This window comes from Cheilinus undulatus, linkage group 4 (genome assembly GCF_018320785.1).
Source record: "Cheilinus undulatus linkage group 4, ASM1832078v1, whole genome shotgun sequence".
Lineage (NCBI taxonomy): Eukaryota > Metazoa > Chordata > Actinopteri > Labriformes > Labridae > Cheilinus > Cheilinus undulatus.
This window is the reverse complement of record NC_054868.1, coordinates 25,105,147-25,121,569: the sequence shown is the minus strand read 5'-3', so window position 1 is coordinate 25,121,569 and position 16,423 is coordinate 25,105,147. Positions and strand designations below refer to the sequence as shown.

At 40.0% G+C, this 16,423-nt stretch overlaps 1 protein-coding gene across 4 annotated transcripts in view; it reads right to left on the bottom strand.

Annotated features, from left to right (window-relative positions):
- Positions 1-555: 555 nt before the first annotated feature.
- The window catches only part of LOC121508069 (myosin-10-like), an 88,589-nt gene continuing 72,721 nt past the window's right edge, over positions 556-16,423 (bottom strand). For all 4 annotated transcript variants that reach the window (XM_041784568.1, XM_041784570.1, XM_041784569.1 and 1 more), the window contains 18 exons: positions 15,871-16,042; positions 10,060-10,272; positions 9,599-9,743; positions 9,285-9,491; positions 9,014-9,118; positions 8,760-8,912; positions 7,305-7,553; positions 6,995-7,207; positions 6,645-6,857; positions 6,332-6,493; positions 5,851-5,979; positions 5,534-5,622; positions 5,184-5,307; positions 4,820-4,909; positions 4,465-4,583; positions 4,240-4,348; positions 3,943-4,115; positions 556-3,523 (listed from right to left, as the gene is read on the bottom strand). In XM_041784568.1, the coding sequence (XP_041640502.1) occupies positions 3,376-3,523; positions 3,943-4,115; positions 4,240-4,348; positions 4,465-4,583; positions 4,820-4,909; positions 5,184-5,307; positions 5,534-5,622; positions 5,851-5,979; positions 6,332-6,493; positions 6,645-6,857; positions 6,995-7,207; positions 7,305-7,553; positions 8,760-8,912; positions 9,014-9,118; positions 9,285-9,491; positions 9,599-9,743; positions 10,060-10,272; positions 15,871-16,042 (2,813 nt within the window). In that variant the 3' untranslated portion in view covers positions 556-3,375. The remainder of the gene's footprint in view (positions 3,524-3,942; positions 4,116-4,239; positions 4,349-4,464; positions 4,584-4,819; positions 4,910-5,183; positions 5,308-5,533; positions 5,623-5,850; positions 5,980-6,331; positions 6,494-6,644; positions 6,858-6,994; positions 7,208-7,304; positions 7,554-8,759; positions 8,913-9,013; positions 9,119-9,284; positions 9,492-9,598; positions 9,744-10,059; positions 10,273-15,870; positions 16,043-16,423) is intronic.

Sequence of the window (16,423 nt, the reverse complement as noted above, 5' to 3'; positions counted from 1 at the left end):
TAGAAAAAAAAAGACAAGATAAAAAAGCATATGAATTTGGTACTATTTCAGCAGTGAATAGTGTATTCAGCATTGACATGAAATTGTAGACTATAGACAGTTTACTGTAAAATAAACATTTTAGAAAAAGGCTGATCATTATTGACTGCTGTTTTGTTATATTGACAGAAAAAAAGTTAATACTGATCAAACAACAACGACCAGATTTCAGCTGTTGGATTAAGAAAAGGCTATTGGTGGTAGGAACCAGAAATGTCAACTCCAATAATGATTTTTACAAAGAAATTGTTAACTTTTTTAGACCATAAAATGTTACACAGTTACTTGAGGTCCAAACTTTCAATTTCCAATTTCTTAATTTGAAAAAGCAGGAAAAAAAATCTTGAAATGAGGGAAAACCCCATCTTTTTGTTTAAATGTATTCAGTAATTTAAAATGTAATTATTTTTTTTCTGCCATGCTGCTGATCCTGTATTTGAGGTCATCAGGACTTGCCGTATAAAGTCCTATATGCTGTAATATTATTAGAAAAGAAGACGAGCAAAAAAAGCATCACAGCTACAATGAATATGCTTTATTTTCCTTTTACAAAAACAAACAAAACAAAACAATCACTGTCTAGAAATACAGGTATACAGGAAATAATATGATGGGAGTATTTGCAGTTGAATGCCTGGTTGTCAACAGCCAGCTGGATAATAATAATAAAATAAAAATGAGTTAACTACTTGTTGATGATAAAGCTTCCAACCAAATGAAATCCCGTGCGTTGCATCATTTCTCACAATAATTCGGTACTAAAATTTCTTAGTACAGGCAAAATTCTGAGAAACGCAGGTGCAGAGTTCTCTGCCTCACCAGTGAACCTGTTTGAATCAAAATCAGCATTCCAGTTTGATTATTAGCCCAGAGGTCCACTGCGGATATGATATGAAGCACAGCAGAAAAATACAAAAGAATGAAAGAACAAGTGTTGAACATCTGCTTTGAGTACCTGTTTCATCTCATCAGGGTAATGAAATCCTTCTTCTGTTCTTATTTAGTGTCTAAGGCACTAAGACAAACTGTTGACATTTGAGGAGAAGGGCAAAGAACACAGCCGTCCTAACCTTCACATCCAGAATAAAAGACCTAAGTGAAACTGACAGATGGATATAGGAGCCCTTCCAGGGCAGTTTCACACTGTAGTGGTTTTAACTGTTGAACCTTTCTTCACCTGCTAAAATTGTTATTAAAGGAACTAAAATCACAAGGAAAGTAAAAGAAGACTTGTTGGAAGACGACCTGTCTGATGGTTACCAGTATCTGGTCAGTTCTGTTCAGTTGAGCTTCATCTACCAAAATCTTTTTGCTGCTTGGTCATCAATGTTTGCAGAACATTTGAGCTACAAAGAGGTTTCCTCAAATGCCTGGGCCTTCAACAATTGGATGAAAGAATATTCCCATTTTTTTACAACTGCTTTTTTTGAGCCAGCATGGATGAAATATCTTTAAGATTCAATCTCTGGTACAATAAAGCCCCAAAACAGGCTAAAATTGATGCAGCAGAGCTGCATTACAAATCTGTTTTAATCCCAGAAAGTCTTTTTCCTTGTCCATACCTACTGACTACTTCTCCCACAATGCAACTGGATCCCAGAACAAGGGTCTGCTACGCTTGTGGTGGCTGGTGTAGTCTTCAGTCAGATTAAGGAGCAGGCCACAGGGGTGTAGCTATCTGGATTTCAACAACATATAAGGTTTTGTGAAGACACTTCTTAGTTAAAGACTTTAAAATCTGTTTCTGCATTTTTAATCCAGTGAGCTAGAAATTACTTTTTACAGTGGGCGTTCAGAACAAAACTAATGAAACATTGATTAGAATCAGTAAAAATGAAAGAATATGGCATGATTCTGGGTAAATATGACTAAAAATTAAAATCTGCATTTACAATACAACTCACAATTCCTTCTGTTAAAAATCACTAGTCATTACTTTGGAAAGAAGTCAAATTTCATCCCTGCTGGCTAACAACACATTACAGATGTGTAACTTGAATATTTTATTAACCCAGATGTGATGATGGCAGTTTTAAACATTGTTAAATGACCTTTCAAAGTTCACAGCCTATTGAAAACCTTTGTCTTTAGCTCTTTGACTCAAATGTGACTAAAGCACAAACTGTGGCTAGGCACAAACACTGAAATAAAGTGAGAATTCTTTTCAATTTGCCTCTATCTCTAATCAGACTACATGATATAGCTGTGCTCTTTCCATTAAGTGTTACACTGAAAACATTGACTGCCTCTTTAGTGTTTCCAAATGAGCTTTTCTTTAGTCTTCTGTTGGTTTCCAGTTATAATTTGTGAGCAGTTTTGTGCATTTTTCCAGCATATTTGCATCATTCCCAGCCCCCACCACTCCACAGAAAAGAAAAATAGTGTTTTAAAATAGTGGTTATCATTAAAAACAGGGAAAACTAGTGAGATTCTCAGTTAAACCCAGCTCCACATTCCTTACTAAATGTTGAGATGAAGTAAAATAGAATACCTACGTATGTTTCACAGTAATACTTTCAATTCAGAGTCCATGTATTGCATGTCCCGAGGTGTTAGTGGCTCCTGTAGTGCTCTAGTGTAGAAGCTGATCAGTTTCAGAGACTCATGCAACACAAGCAGCCTGTGTGGTCGTACAAAGGCCAAAGTGACCTTCACTTTTGGACTTCATGTTTTTAAAGGACTGTCAGACTGAACACTGGGAGGAGGGAGTGTGTTGAGTGTATGGGATGACTTTTACACAACTAGTGAGCATGAATACATAGAACAACACCAGAGTGAAATACGTTTCCTTGTAGTCCTGCATTTCCACTAAGGAGTGCACTCACATGGATTATATTATGAATGTGCCTACACCTCACAGCCTCCGCCTACATCACACACACAGAGTTTCATATGTATAAAAAGCACTTTGCACCTATGCAGACTTTCTCAATAAGCAGGTAACTTCACACCTGATGGAGGGGAGATTTGAGTCAGCGTGTTGAGATGAATGACAGAGTTGAGCCAGGACTAGCAGCTTGCTTGAGGAGAGCAGGGTAAGGCGGAGTTGTCAGTTTCCTCTGTGACTCTCAGGAGGAGAGGCTTCTCTTCAGAGGAGGGCGCTGGACTTTCCCTGCAGTGTTGACTGATACAAAAAGGGCTGAGGCGTGCTGCCAGGAGCACTCAGCTCTTAACTCCACAGTTTCTATCCAGTTAGCGGTTTGAAATGAAAAAGGACAACAGTGATGCAAAGGATCTTTTTTCAGGGAAGCAGGGTGTGGGTTACGGGTGGATGAGGTGAAAGGTGTGGAGGAGAGAAAAGAAAGGGGAGGCAAGGAATGTGAGGGTCTCTGTGTTTTATTCGGCGTTGGCAGTTGGTGTCTCATTGAAGTCTCCTGAACGGCTGTCGGCGTCATCGTCTGACATGTCGACAGAGGCACCATCCAAGTTGAGGTTGCGGCGGCCTGAACGGCTGGAGGAGAAGCTGCTAACCTGACCACCACGCCTGATAAAACAAGATGACAAAACATTTTACACCTCTGCTGCTTTCAGGGATTTTTCAATAACTAGGAGACATTTATGTCTTTGCTTTCCACCTGAGTGTGAGATAACAGCTGTAATACATATGGCAAGGAAGACATTAGCTTAGCAAAGCATTAAAAAGGAGACAAAAACAGGCATATCTATATATATCTTAACAAAACTTTTGACCCATAATTGCAAAAAAAAAAAAAAAAAATTTATGGATATCTACACCACTTCATTAAGTACTCCACCTGCTGTGGTGTCAAGTATTTTTACAGATTAATTTCCTGTTGTTCATATTGAGGCATTTTCAGGGTTTTTTTTGCTGATTGTTTCTTTGAAACTACACAGGAGCCCCTGGTCAATCTCAAACAAAGGTCAGCAGAGTCCTCTTCATACCTGAGACGGTTCTTCAGGGAGTTGACCTCCCGAGTTAGACCCTCGCTAGCCTCGGTGGCGTCGTCTAGCTCCCTCTGCAGCTTCCTGCGGGTGGCGTTGGCCCTGGTGGCGTCCTCCTCCGCCTCCTCCAGCTGGCGCTTCAGCTGCTTCATACGAGTGTTGGCTTTCTCCATCTGCCAAAGGGACAGACACATGGGGAAACAGATGGAGACAGGGAGAGGTCGTGGGTGTTTGGAAAGCATCCTCAGTAAAAGTGACTCTTTTCATGTTTGTCTCTTTGCTCAGCATCAGTCTAACCTGCTCCTTGTACTGTTCAGAGTGACGGTGCTCGTCTTCCACCTGCATCATCACCTCCTTCAGTTTCTTCTCCGTACGACGGACAATTTTGTTGGCTGCTGCTCTTTCCCTGGAATTGTAAAACAGGGCTCATTACCATTTGAGTTTTGTTTCTTGTTTTCCCTACCTTTATTTAACAAAAAACAAAAAAGTGTCATATCTTTCTTAGAGTATTTGGATGCTTACTTTGCTTCCTGCTCAAGCTGCTCCTCTAGCTGCAGGATCTTTGCTTCCAGGGAGGTGATAGACGCCTTAAACTTCGACTTGACAGCTCCCTCCAGCTCTGCCAGCTTCGCTTTCAATTCCTGTGTTTGTTATTTCCAGTTGTTAGAATCTTTAGCTTTAAAACACAGCATTTAATTCAGTCCTATTTTAAAATGCTTTATCCAAGGCTTTCTAATATTAGAGCAAGATTAACCTCGCTGTTAAAATGTTGTTTTTAAAGAGGTAACCATATTCAGTTTCTCTGTTTATTCAACCACTTCTTATTCAAAAGCAAATCATTTATCTATGATTATGTATCCATCAAACCACACAAAACCTTGTTCTGCCGCTCCATCTGCTGCCTTGCATTCTCGCTTTTCTGAGCTGTGCTGCGCTCTGTGGACAACTCAGCGTTCAGGCTGTCGACCTGAGAGAGACGGGTTAGAGTGAGAGAGGGATGGAAGAAAGAAAGAAAGAAGGACAAAATGATGAGAGGCACAGTGTGATGTTCTTTCATTTTGTCAACTATGTAAGACAGGTTGTAGCAGCTCAAAATAATGTGTTTCCAGCAGATACACCCCTTTTACGTTTATATATTTTTGGATTGAATTCTTTGTTTTTATTGGGTCATTTGTAAAATAACAGGTAATATTTTAGCACTTAATTGATTTTAACTTTCGTCTCATAATTAGTTGATTTACCTGCATGGTTGTCTTTTTGAAGCGGTCGTTGAGCAGCTCCATGTTACCTTGCTCCTCCTCCAGCTCCTCCTCTAACTGGGCAATTCGAGCCTCCAGCCTTCTCTTCTCTTCCAGAAGTGATGACCTGACACACACAAACATAAACTATTAAATACCTATCTCTGAGTGAAACTGACTTGAACTGAACTCTATCTTACAGAATCCCAAATGCAAACAACATGTCTTACAGACATCCCAAAGGCAGTGTAGTACTAGACCAGTGTTAACTGAAACAACAGACTTTTATAATGAAGAAGAATAAAATAGGGCGATATAAGGCCAATAAATCCTCGTAAACATTTAACACTGACTTTCCAGAAGCGCTGTTGGAGATCTCATCAGCCAGCTCATCTCTCTCCTGCTCAGCATGTCTACGGGCCCTCTCTGACGCTGCATGATCCTGCACAAACACAAACAATTCAGAACACAACCACACACATTAGGATCAGTGAGGAGAAGATTGGGTGTGTGCAGCATTACCATTTTTAGCCTCAAACATGAAACTGACTGTTAAAAATATGATGTGTACTCTTCTTATTAGTCTCTCCCTCCTTGTCAATCAGTAGCTCATATTCTATTATGAGTCGATCCAATCAGATAAGATTTAGAGATAAAATAAACCCTGGACCTCTTGTAGCTGTAGGATCTCAGCTTCTAGACTCTTGAGTTTCTTCTCGTTCTCCTTAGACTGGCTGAAGATTTCATCCCTGGAAGCTCTGGCCTCCTCCAGCTCCCGCTGATAGTCCTTCATCTGAGCCTGCATTACAGCAACAAAGTGGGTTGAGTCAAATGCTGGCACAGCAGAAAAGAGACCGCTCAGACCAGAGGATGTCAAACTGACAGGCCAGTCACAGTTAACAGCAACACAAAGTAATTGGAGTTAAACCTTTTTACTCGTCATGAACAGCAGCTACAGCTCACACACATCTCACAAAGGCTCTTAAAATGTTGGTTTGATTTCAGTTTTCTTCAGTATCAAATAATCCAGCAATTTATCTTTGTTATATGAAAAAAAACACAACCATAAAAGCAACAAGACATAACAAAAATATGCTAGTGACAGGTAAAAGTGTTTGTGTTTAGTAAGTTTTTGTTAGTGGAGTTTATACCTGTAGTTTTCGGAGCTGTTTAATAGCCTCGTCCCTGCCTTTGTTGGCAGCTTCGATCTGTCCCTCCACCTCGTTTAGGTCCATCTCCAGCTTCTTCTTGGCGGCGACAGACAGAGTTCTCTGTTTCCTCTCGTCCTCCAGCTCTGCCTCCATCTCACGTACCTGTAGGTGAATTAAACCAGAGATTACAGCACTTAATAAAATGTCAAACAGTATATGTGATTCTGAATGGGCATTAAAGAGGAATCCTCCTGGTAGAACAAACTGTATTTCAAAAATGACTGATAATGTAGTCATCACGTGTCTTGTGTACCTGTTTAACGAGTGCCCTCTTCTTCTCCTCTCCCTGCTCATCTCTTGCCTGCAGGTCGCGGTCAAACTGGGCCTTCATGGCCTGCATGTTGACCTCAAGACGCAACTTGGCATCTTCTGTGGCTTGTAGCTCATCCTCCAACTCTTCAAGCTGCGTCCTCATCTCCTCCACTTGTTGCTCCAGTGTTCGCTTTGACTTCTCCAGTTCGTGGACCTGTGTGCAAAATCATTAAGACCTTAATTTAGTTAACTAAAGAAGCTATGAAAAAGACTAACTAAAGATAGCTAGACATCCTCAGAGGATCTAGTTAAACTTTCTTTTAAATGCCAGGTTTATGACAGGTCACTCACATTCTTTCCCACATCATCTTTGGAGCTCATCAGATCCTCCATCTCAGCACGAAGCTGCTTGTTAAACCTCTCCAGTTCCTCCTTGGCTTCCAGTGCTTCCTCCAGAGCTCTGGCCATAGAAAGAGCTTTGGTCTCCTTCTCTCTGGCCTCGGCCTCTGCTCTGTCCCGCTCCTCAGCATATCGAGCTGAGATAGTCTTTTCTTCAGCCAGCAGCTGGTGCAGACAAAAAAAACAACAACAACAGTTTTCACACTGACATAAGTCAGACAACCAGCTACTGTTTCTAAAATATAATGTCAGCCCCACGTACCTGGTCAAACTTCTTCTGTTTCTTCTCCAGGTTGGAGACAATCTGTCTCTGGTGGTCCAGGTCGACCATCAGGTCGTCCAGTTCCTGCTGTAGCCTGTTCTTGGTCTTCTCCATCTTGTCCATGGCCATAGTCTTCTCCTCCAGACGCTGAGTGGTCTGCTCCACATCCTTCTGGAGTTTTCTCTTAGACTCCTCCAGGCCCTCCATCACTCCCATATCTTCATCTAGCTTCTTCTTAGTCTCGAACAGCTGCAGGATGAACACGTTTTTCAGTTGGTGAATTCATAAGAACATTTAGACAAATAACTATTGTGCTTTCTTGTAGTTACTGCAACTGAACCGCAATGCAAAAACTAAAAATGTTATTCAAGATAACAGGATGTGTTACTTGTCCTTTTACCAGAAATCTCACAGAGTAGGTCCATCAGCAAAACAAAGTTCCCTTCCAAAACTACTAATATGAATGCACAAGAAACTTTTAGTCCTTTGTTATAATCAAACAGACTGTAACATCAGTTTGTTGCATTAAGGGGCTTATTTACACAAATCTAATACTCTGCTTTAACAAAGTAGCTCACCTATAGATCAACATTTTCATCTATTATGATGGTCTTCCGCCTTCCAGCTGTAGACATTTGATAAAAAGTATCATTTTTATATAGCTGAACACATTTACATAGGTCGGCTGTAATATATATAAACATTTTACTGCTAAGTGGAACATTATAAAAATGATGAAGAGTGGACTAACTGCAGGATTTTTTGACAAAATGACAAAAGCTGCATTGTAAAATAGTGCCTGACACAGAGGTTTTGTTTGGGAAAAATGAAGTGCTCTGTACATTTCTAACAGCGTACAAGCGAGCCAACATATATCCTTGGCCCATATTTATGTGAAACTTGTTAAACTATGCGGATAAAACATTCCCATCTATAGCCATTATGTCGTGGATCTCTCTGAGCTCGTAATAACCACAGGATCAACTTTCACAGAAATCACTGGAGGCTAATGCCACTACTATAGCCAAGTACCCCATACGACCCAACTTCAAAAATCGCGAATTTATCCCTTTAAGTTTATGCATCACTGTAAAATAAAAACAACCTTAAATTTTCTGCTGTATATGTACTGCAGAATGTCATCCAAATTTATCAAGTGAAAGGGTTCAAACTGACACCAGTTCCTGGAACAACTTTGGAAGAAGAGAAAAAACAAGAATAAACCTTTGTTTTAAGAGAGTTTTTAGTATGAAACATTAAAGGGATCCTGATTTTAATCTGAAACACACAACCTGGACTAATGACACATTATTAGATCTCTAATTTGCTGTTTTAAAGACATCGACACACCAATGACAGGTGTCTGCAGCTGGTGAGCAGCAGGAGAACTTCTCACTGGCACTTTTCTTGACAATCTGTCACATATCTGCAATACTTGAATATGAACACCTGTACCTGTGTTTGCACTGTCTGCAGCTGCTTCTCCAGGTTGCGTCGGGCCTCCTCATCTTCCTCCTGCTGCTCCAGCAGCATGTTCTTGTCCACCTCAAGCTGACGGATTTGGCCGCTCAGATTGAGTTTCTGACGCGTCTCCTCCTGCCTCAACTCCTGCACAAAGAAAAAAAAAAAACAGAGACAGACATGATAATTAGTCATTAAAAAAATTCTAAGTGCATCTCATTTTGGCTTGGTGATGCTGTCTTTCATACCTCTAAATCCTGTAGTTTGCTGTTCAGTTTGTCCACTTCCTTGGCCATTTTGACACCCTTTTTCTCAGACTCCTCCAGTAAAGCTGTCACATTGTCCAATTCGGCCTAAAAAAGAAAAATGGTGTCGTTAAGAAGGCAGATTTAAAAAAGTACAAAGCAAAACCACGATTATTCTCACTGAAAAAGTTCATGCTTAAAAATTTTTGTGTTTCTACAGTGGGGACTGTATCTCTTTTCCTCATTTCAATATTTTAGTCTTCAATATTTTTACCTGGAGTTTGTGTGAGCGATCAGCCAGCTCTCCTTTGGCCCGCTCAACCTCGGTGGCTCTGGCCATAAACTCCTGCAGCTGGGCCTCCAGTTTCTTCCTCTTATGTTCAGACTCTGTCCTCGCCTGCTGCAGACTCTTTACCTCACAGGCCATCTCTTTGTTGTCACTCTCCAAACTCTGCTTGTTCTTCTCCAGGTTAGCCTTAAACTGCAAAAAAACAAACAAAAAGTTTAAATTGGTTAATATTGTAAACTTTGCATGCAAATGACTATTTACAGTCGAATACAAGCGCTGAGTCAGTGTGATCCACTCACTCTTTTGGCCTGTTCCAGCTGCTCGGACAGTTCCTCCAGTGCAGCAGCATGCCTCTGTCTCATGTCCTGAATCTGAGCCTCATGGTTTTTGGTCTCCTCATCTATGGCTTTCTTCAGCTCTGCCACCTCCTGCTCTCGCTTTGACCTGAAGTTCAGGGTTGGGAAGAGAAAAACATTATAAACCAGATACATTTTTTTAATGTATTATTTCTGCTATCTCTGTCAGATAAATCACATTTTTAAATTAACTTTCAATGATAAAAAAAAATCCCCAGGCAACAAGTTCTCAGCATCCTCCATCTGAAAAAATACAAACAAACCTTCCAGTAAGAAACATTCAAATTATTCTGTAAGGCATAACTTCAGTTTTTTAAAGACTGGATCACCAATTAGTTGTATATTCATGACAGATTTGCTGAACCTTGCTTGTGGCCCATAAGAGTTAATGTTTCAACAATCACCTGAGCTCCTGTTGGGCAGCGGTGGTATCCAGCGTGTCCTCCAGCTCCGTCTTTAGAGCCTCAAGCTCCTCGCTCAAGTCCCTTTTGAGTTTTTCAGCTTTAGTTCGACACATTTTCTCTGATTCCAGGTCCTCCTGAAGCTCACCAAGTTGCGCCTGCAGCTCCCGAACCTGCTTTAAGGCGTTGTTCTTCTGGACTGTCTCCTCGTCACTCCTGTAGGAGATACAGGAGACAACTCAGTTTTTTAGATAACACCACCAGGTTAGACTTTCAGCTGTGGATCTGAATGAAGAAACCTTTGTCACTTGTTATCTTATAAAATGTTCAAGAGTAAATGTAACTTGTAATAAAATCAGGATGGTTATTTTTTCATTAGTAATAATCTTTACTGACACTAACTCTTGTGACAGCCTCCTGCCTCTAGGCCCTCCTAGTGTTTAGTGTGTTTTCCCTTTACTGGTGTCTTGTTTTCCCCTGCAGGTTAGGAGGTGGGGTTTGCCACACCTGGGTGGACCTGGCCAGTCCACCAGGTGCATAAGAGCTGGCCATCAATTTCCCTCCCGTTGCTCTGCTCTGCTCTACCCTGCAGCTCTGCTACACCTCGTTTGCACTGTTTTAGTTTAGTTAAACCTTTTGTTAGTTTAGTTGCTATTTATTCCAGTTTTTTACTCTATTTCATATTTTGTAATAAATCATTTTGTTTTAAGTTTAAATCATACGTCTCCTCGTTCTTTTTGTCAAGGCTCTGAGCCGTGTCATGACACTCTTGACAAGTTCATTTAAGCCAGACATACACTGTGTGCATTTCATTCAATTCAGCCATGAATTTTGAGTTGCACAACACACTTGGAAGTCATGCACACTTTCAGTCGGATTGGGTGTTGTTTGTCCTGCTGTGTATAGGGGGATATGAAGGCCCATGACAGCCCACAGTGACCCAATCACAGCCTGACCAGCTGCTCCTGACTGGTTGGATGGATTTCTGACATGATTGACATTTTGGTCATGCGACTCCAGACACTCCCACAGTCAGAGCAGAAATGTTATGACTGGAAACACTTCATCCTCAGTGTGTGAGACTTTTTTTTATCAAAAGGAGACTCGTACAGTGTGAGAATTCAGGTCGGGCACTTTTTTCAATAGAAAACCTATGTATACTGGTATTAGGTAGTATTGATCAGCTCCTAGTATTTTATCAGAGTATTTAGATTCCAGAGGTTGCGCTGGACTTTTTTGTTGTCTGTCATTTTGACAGAAAAGGTCATAAAAATTCTGTCATACCATTTTATAATCCGTCATTATAATTTTCTCTCTAATATCTGTAATATAATATAATTCAATATGACTTTATTAGTAGCGTTTAATTAATGAAGCACCATTTCCCAACTAATATTTAAAGAACAATCTTTCAGGTTATGCAGTTTTAATGGCACCGAGAGAAAGATGAACACAGCGTTTACTCCTCGCCATTTTTTACGCAGTGGCAGCGGAGCAACAATCCCTGTCTTCAAGCAAGCAACTGTGAACAGCGCCATTCAAGATATCCCCTGTAGTTTTAAGGGTATTTTTAATGTCAAGATGTTGTAGTTAGTCGGCCATAGCTGATAAGTTGTTAAAAGGCTGCACTGTGGAGCCGTGCGCATTTTTGTCTGCTCCAAAGAGGCGTAATCTGAAAAACGTCACACACTCGTTTGTATTTGCCCTGACTGTGAAAATTCGTAGAATGTGGCAAATTGTTTCGTACTGTGGGCCTGTGTCTCTGTCTCTTCTTTAAAATCCCGCTAAAATCCCATCCATCCTGACAGAGAGCTTCATACAGCACACGCTTATACGTCATAGCAGTGAGACAAGTTGGAGAGATGGCGAACAATTTTTTTTAATTCTGTCTCTGTTATGACCTGTGAGTAGGCTATAAATGTATGTCTTTATCTGTTATATTTCCATGGTTGGTATCCACATAATACACAGGCAAACTACAGTGTTTAAAGTGAGGTTTTGGTGCGAGAGAGGGAGAGAGATGGGGAGTGGTCGGGTGGGGGTGAGTGAGCAAGAGAGAATAAAGCAACAGCTGCTGATCTGAATCATCATTCACCCATCTCTCTGTTGTATTTTCATGGTTGATATCCACATGATAAATGAGCAAACTTCGGTGTTTAAAGTGAGGTTTTGGTGAGAGAGGGAGAGAGGGTCGGGTCGGGTTGGGTGGTGGTGAGCAAGCAAGAGATGGAGGCAGCGGGAACTATTTTGAATCATCAATCACCCATTCAAATCACTTGGACTGATACGAAATTTCGCACAAAATCTAACCTGTTCTGAAAAAAATGGAATGACAATAAACAACAATTTTGGAGACATGATTAGAACAACATGAAACGGATTCATTGTGCAAAGGCCTTAACACTTTGCATGCCGACCTGTATCCCGCTGTGACTGAGACACCTGCAGCAGCCTCTCAGTGCTGTAAGCACGGAGACTGATGCACTTTCACTAATCTACGGTGTCGAGGTCAGTGACAGAGCCCACTGGCAACAAGATTTTTTATTAGATTAAATAACTTCCTTGATAGTCCATGTGTGCAAAATGGAACAGGTCTATGCTTCTGTCTCTGTGTGTGTGCTGAAATGGAGGCTCATCCTCATCATTCCAGTCCATTAAAATGACAGACAGCCTTCAAAATTCTCTGTCATCCTTCCAAAAAATCCGTCAATGACGGAGAATATTCGGTTAACGTGGCCTCTGTTAGATTCTCTGTTTTTGTTTAAAATGTGCACTAAACTGCCCTCTACAGGTTAAAACCGTCCACTGCATATACATTTTTGAGAGATTTCAACTGGCTGGTCTGATCCACTGGGACGTAGGTATATGGTGGATGTTTCATCACAGAGTAAAACAGTTATCATCCACTTTTTACATGACTGCCAACTTCACTCATAGCAGCCCATAGCTGAAATTCACAGCTCCACCAATCAGGGGTGTCACAGTGAAACTCATGGATTGTACGTAATGTAATTCTGAAGCCAAACATTGTGAATGAACCATGTTTATCTGAAATGTGGTCAACAGTATACCTGCTTTTGTCGTGTGTCTTGTATCTTCTACATGGCCATATATATCATTGTTTTCTTGCTTATCTGCCTTTTTTTCATCAGTTAACACTTAGGTAGCATGTGACAAGTATTCCTTAAATGGTTATGAGGTTATCACTAATAATAAAATCTAAAGGCAGCGAGGACTGAATTATGTTGTGGCTGATAAGAGGCGACAGGAAGGAGGGTAGGTCCAATAAATCTCTGTCCCAGTCCTTTCAATGATGTTCTAAAGGCATTTGTTGAAATTACAGGGTAGGGACACCTCAGCTGAAAGTCCAGGGCTTAATTACTCTTGAAATAACAGAGATGCAATCATTCCAATTTGATAGGCTAATTCCTAATTTTTATCTGACCTGCTGATAATGATTTTTAGCAGATACTAATATTTTTTCTTTGAAAAATGAATTTGGGGATTATCTCTCATGGATGTTCATTTAAAAAAAAAAAACTGACCAAAAATTTCAGGACTGCAGCAGGTTACGTCACTATCTGTAATTAACAATCAAACCACAACCTTACATGGGACTTACATTCACCATTTTTTAGCATTTATTTTTTATTGGCATTTCAATATCTAACAGCGGTTACTGCAGTCTTAACAGTTCTCAGTTTTCTGAGTTATTTAAATGTACTTGAGTATTAAGCAGTGAAGAAGTATATATTTCATTTTATTTTGTCATTTTCTTTTGCATTTCTTAAATTTTTGTGGATATTTTGGCATAAATGTGACATCATATTTCAAAACTGCATTATGACCACTGATGCACACATGGTGGCAGTGTGGTGAACTATTCACTGCTGAAGCTCTCCACATGATAAATGTGAGTGTCCTCTGGTATAAGATAAACACTGTAATGACTGATTTGTTTGCTGAGGGAGGTGAAGCAAAGTAAAAATCAAGCTGACTGTATCACTTCTGTAAAGCTCCACTTTTAAGTAAAGAGCCTCAGATTAAAAACACACTGAGTGTCATTATGATTCAGTTATAAAATATACACAACGCCACGGTCTTGATTAAAAGCACTAATGACTCCCTTATAACAATAATTCCCTTTTCCAAACAAAGATAATACAGCTGTTCTGAGAATAGCAGCTGGTTTCAAAATGAGGCTCATCAAGTTTAATGAAAGCTTAATGATCTGAGGCCGTGACTAAACTGATGAGTTCTGTGTGTGAAATCAACTCAGACAGACTTTACAGTATGAACCGTTTGCCTGTTGCAAGGATGAAACCGCAAAGAAACCGTGTTAAAACAACTTCAGCTGACCTTCAGGGCAACATCTCCACAGCTGTTTACCTCATCTGCATGCAGTGATAATAGTTAAATAATTCACCAAATGTGTTGCTGAGGATATTTTCCCCAATGTGTGGAAAATCAGGAAAAATGTAGGACTGACATAAATACGGAAAATATTTTTGGCAGGAGAAAAAGTGGTAAGAAATTCCTTTTAAACAGCCATAAATGTTTTCACAATCAGAAATCCTCCAGAAATCCTATGACAATAAAAAATCAACTGTGAAATGACAGCCTGCACCAGCCCAGTTCTTCTTTGCTTTATGTGGAGAAAACAAAAGCAAGCCTCCAGACTGAGAGCATCAATTTTCCTGTAATCAGACACGGCTGCCTTCGAGATGAAAGGTTTCAGTGAATGTCACTGAAGGAAAACACTGCAGCTGTAAACAGCGAGCAGAGAAGAGAAGAAACTAGTGACTGCAGAGTGTCAGAGTGGACTCGGTGCTCGTCTGTGGGTTGTAACATCTATTTTAGGTTTTCCTATTGACTTGGCTGTTCAACAGTGGAGTGCAGTTGTCATGGAGATGGTATTTACTGCACTTGTAAAAGCACATCAGTGAAGTTGAACAATATTGTGTTAAAAGAGCAAGAAACCTGACAGCGATGCTTTACCACTTCAGCTCAGATTTGTAGTCCTGAAACATATTTCAGTGAGGCAAAGCTTTTAGTTAAAAAAAACAAAGAAACAGGAGTTACTTTTCTTTGCATCTTCAATGCCAATAAAAGGCAGAATCTTGATGCCTGACACTTTGACAGCTATGAGTAAGCAATTAGATAGTGTAAAATAAATTAGATAAATATGTAAATATAAAGAGGTTATAGAGTTCAACATTGCCTGCTCACTTTGAGCGGCTCTGGTTCTGCAAGTAGAGACTGGGCATTCAAATCGTCAACTGACTTTTCTAAAAATCCTTCCATCAACATATCTAAGCCACTCAGCTACCTGAAAAATCATAACATTTTTTAAACATTTGATTTGCCACAAAAACAGACTGACAGAACATTTTTTGAAGATCATTTTTTTCATAAGTATTTCCTCTTTTTTCTACTCAGATCATGGTTCTATAAGTTAGTACCTAAGTTACCCCTTAACCACATGGAAGTTTCTTCCTCCAGTTACTGTTGAATTTCATTAATTTATTCTTTTTATTTTTTTATTTATATTTTGCGCTTTCATCAACATGTAAGAAGGAACTGTGTGTAGAGAATAAAAATCTAAGGCGAAGATAAGCCCAGGAGGTTTAGTTCATTATCAAATTAAATATTTGATCTCTTTCAAGACTAACTCTGGGATTGATTAGCAAAAGAAAAAAGAAAAAAAAACTGGTAGAGGTATCAGTGTTCCATGGTAAATACGACATGAAGGAGAAAAATAATCCTTCCTGTTCTCAGAACTTGTACAGACTTGCTTTTATCTCTTTTACTGACCTGGCGAGAGAGGTCTGCAGCTCCTCTTCCTTTTTGGTTAGCTGGATCTTCAGCTCCTCGATCTGAGCCTGAAGCTCGACAATTTGGTCCTGCAGGTCAGTTGTCTCAGCCTCTAGTTTGCGTTTGGCTTTCTCCAGCTCCTGCCGTGTTTTCTCCTCCTTTTTTAAGCGCTCTGCAAGAGGACAGGATCATGTAAAAATTAAATGCATGAACAAACTTGTCACTAACCAAAAGACAAACAAAGCAACACAAATGTTAGGCTAAAGTTGATCTTGAATGGATGAACAAATTCTAAAGTTACTGCAGGGGTTCTTGGGATCACATAGAGGTCACAGAAAGTACAAAACCACAAACAGCTAATTACCTACACTCTGACCCAATAATGGTGTTCAGAAAAGCTGCTTTAGAGCTCATTAACTCTTAAATGTTTTGAAGTGTTTTTTCAAACATTTCAACAGAAAAGACAAAGATTTTATTGTCGTTGTCGGACAAATAGTTTGATGCATGGCAGGAATTTAAGTTATTTGTTTTGCCTGAAATCAATAACTCATGC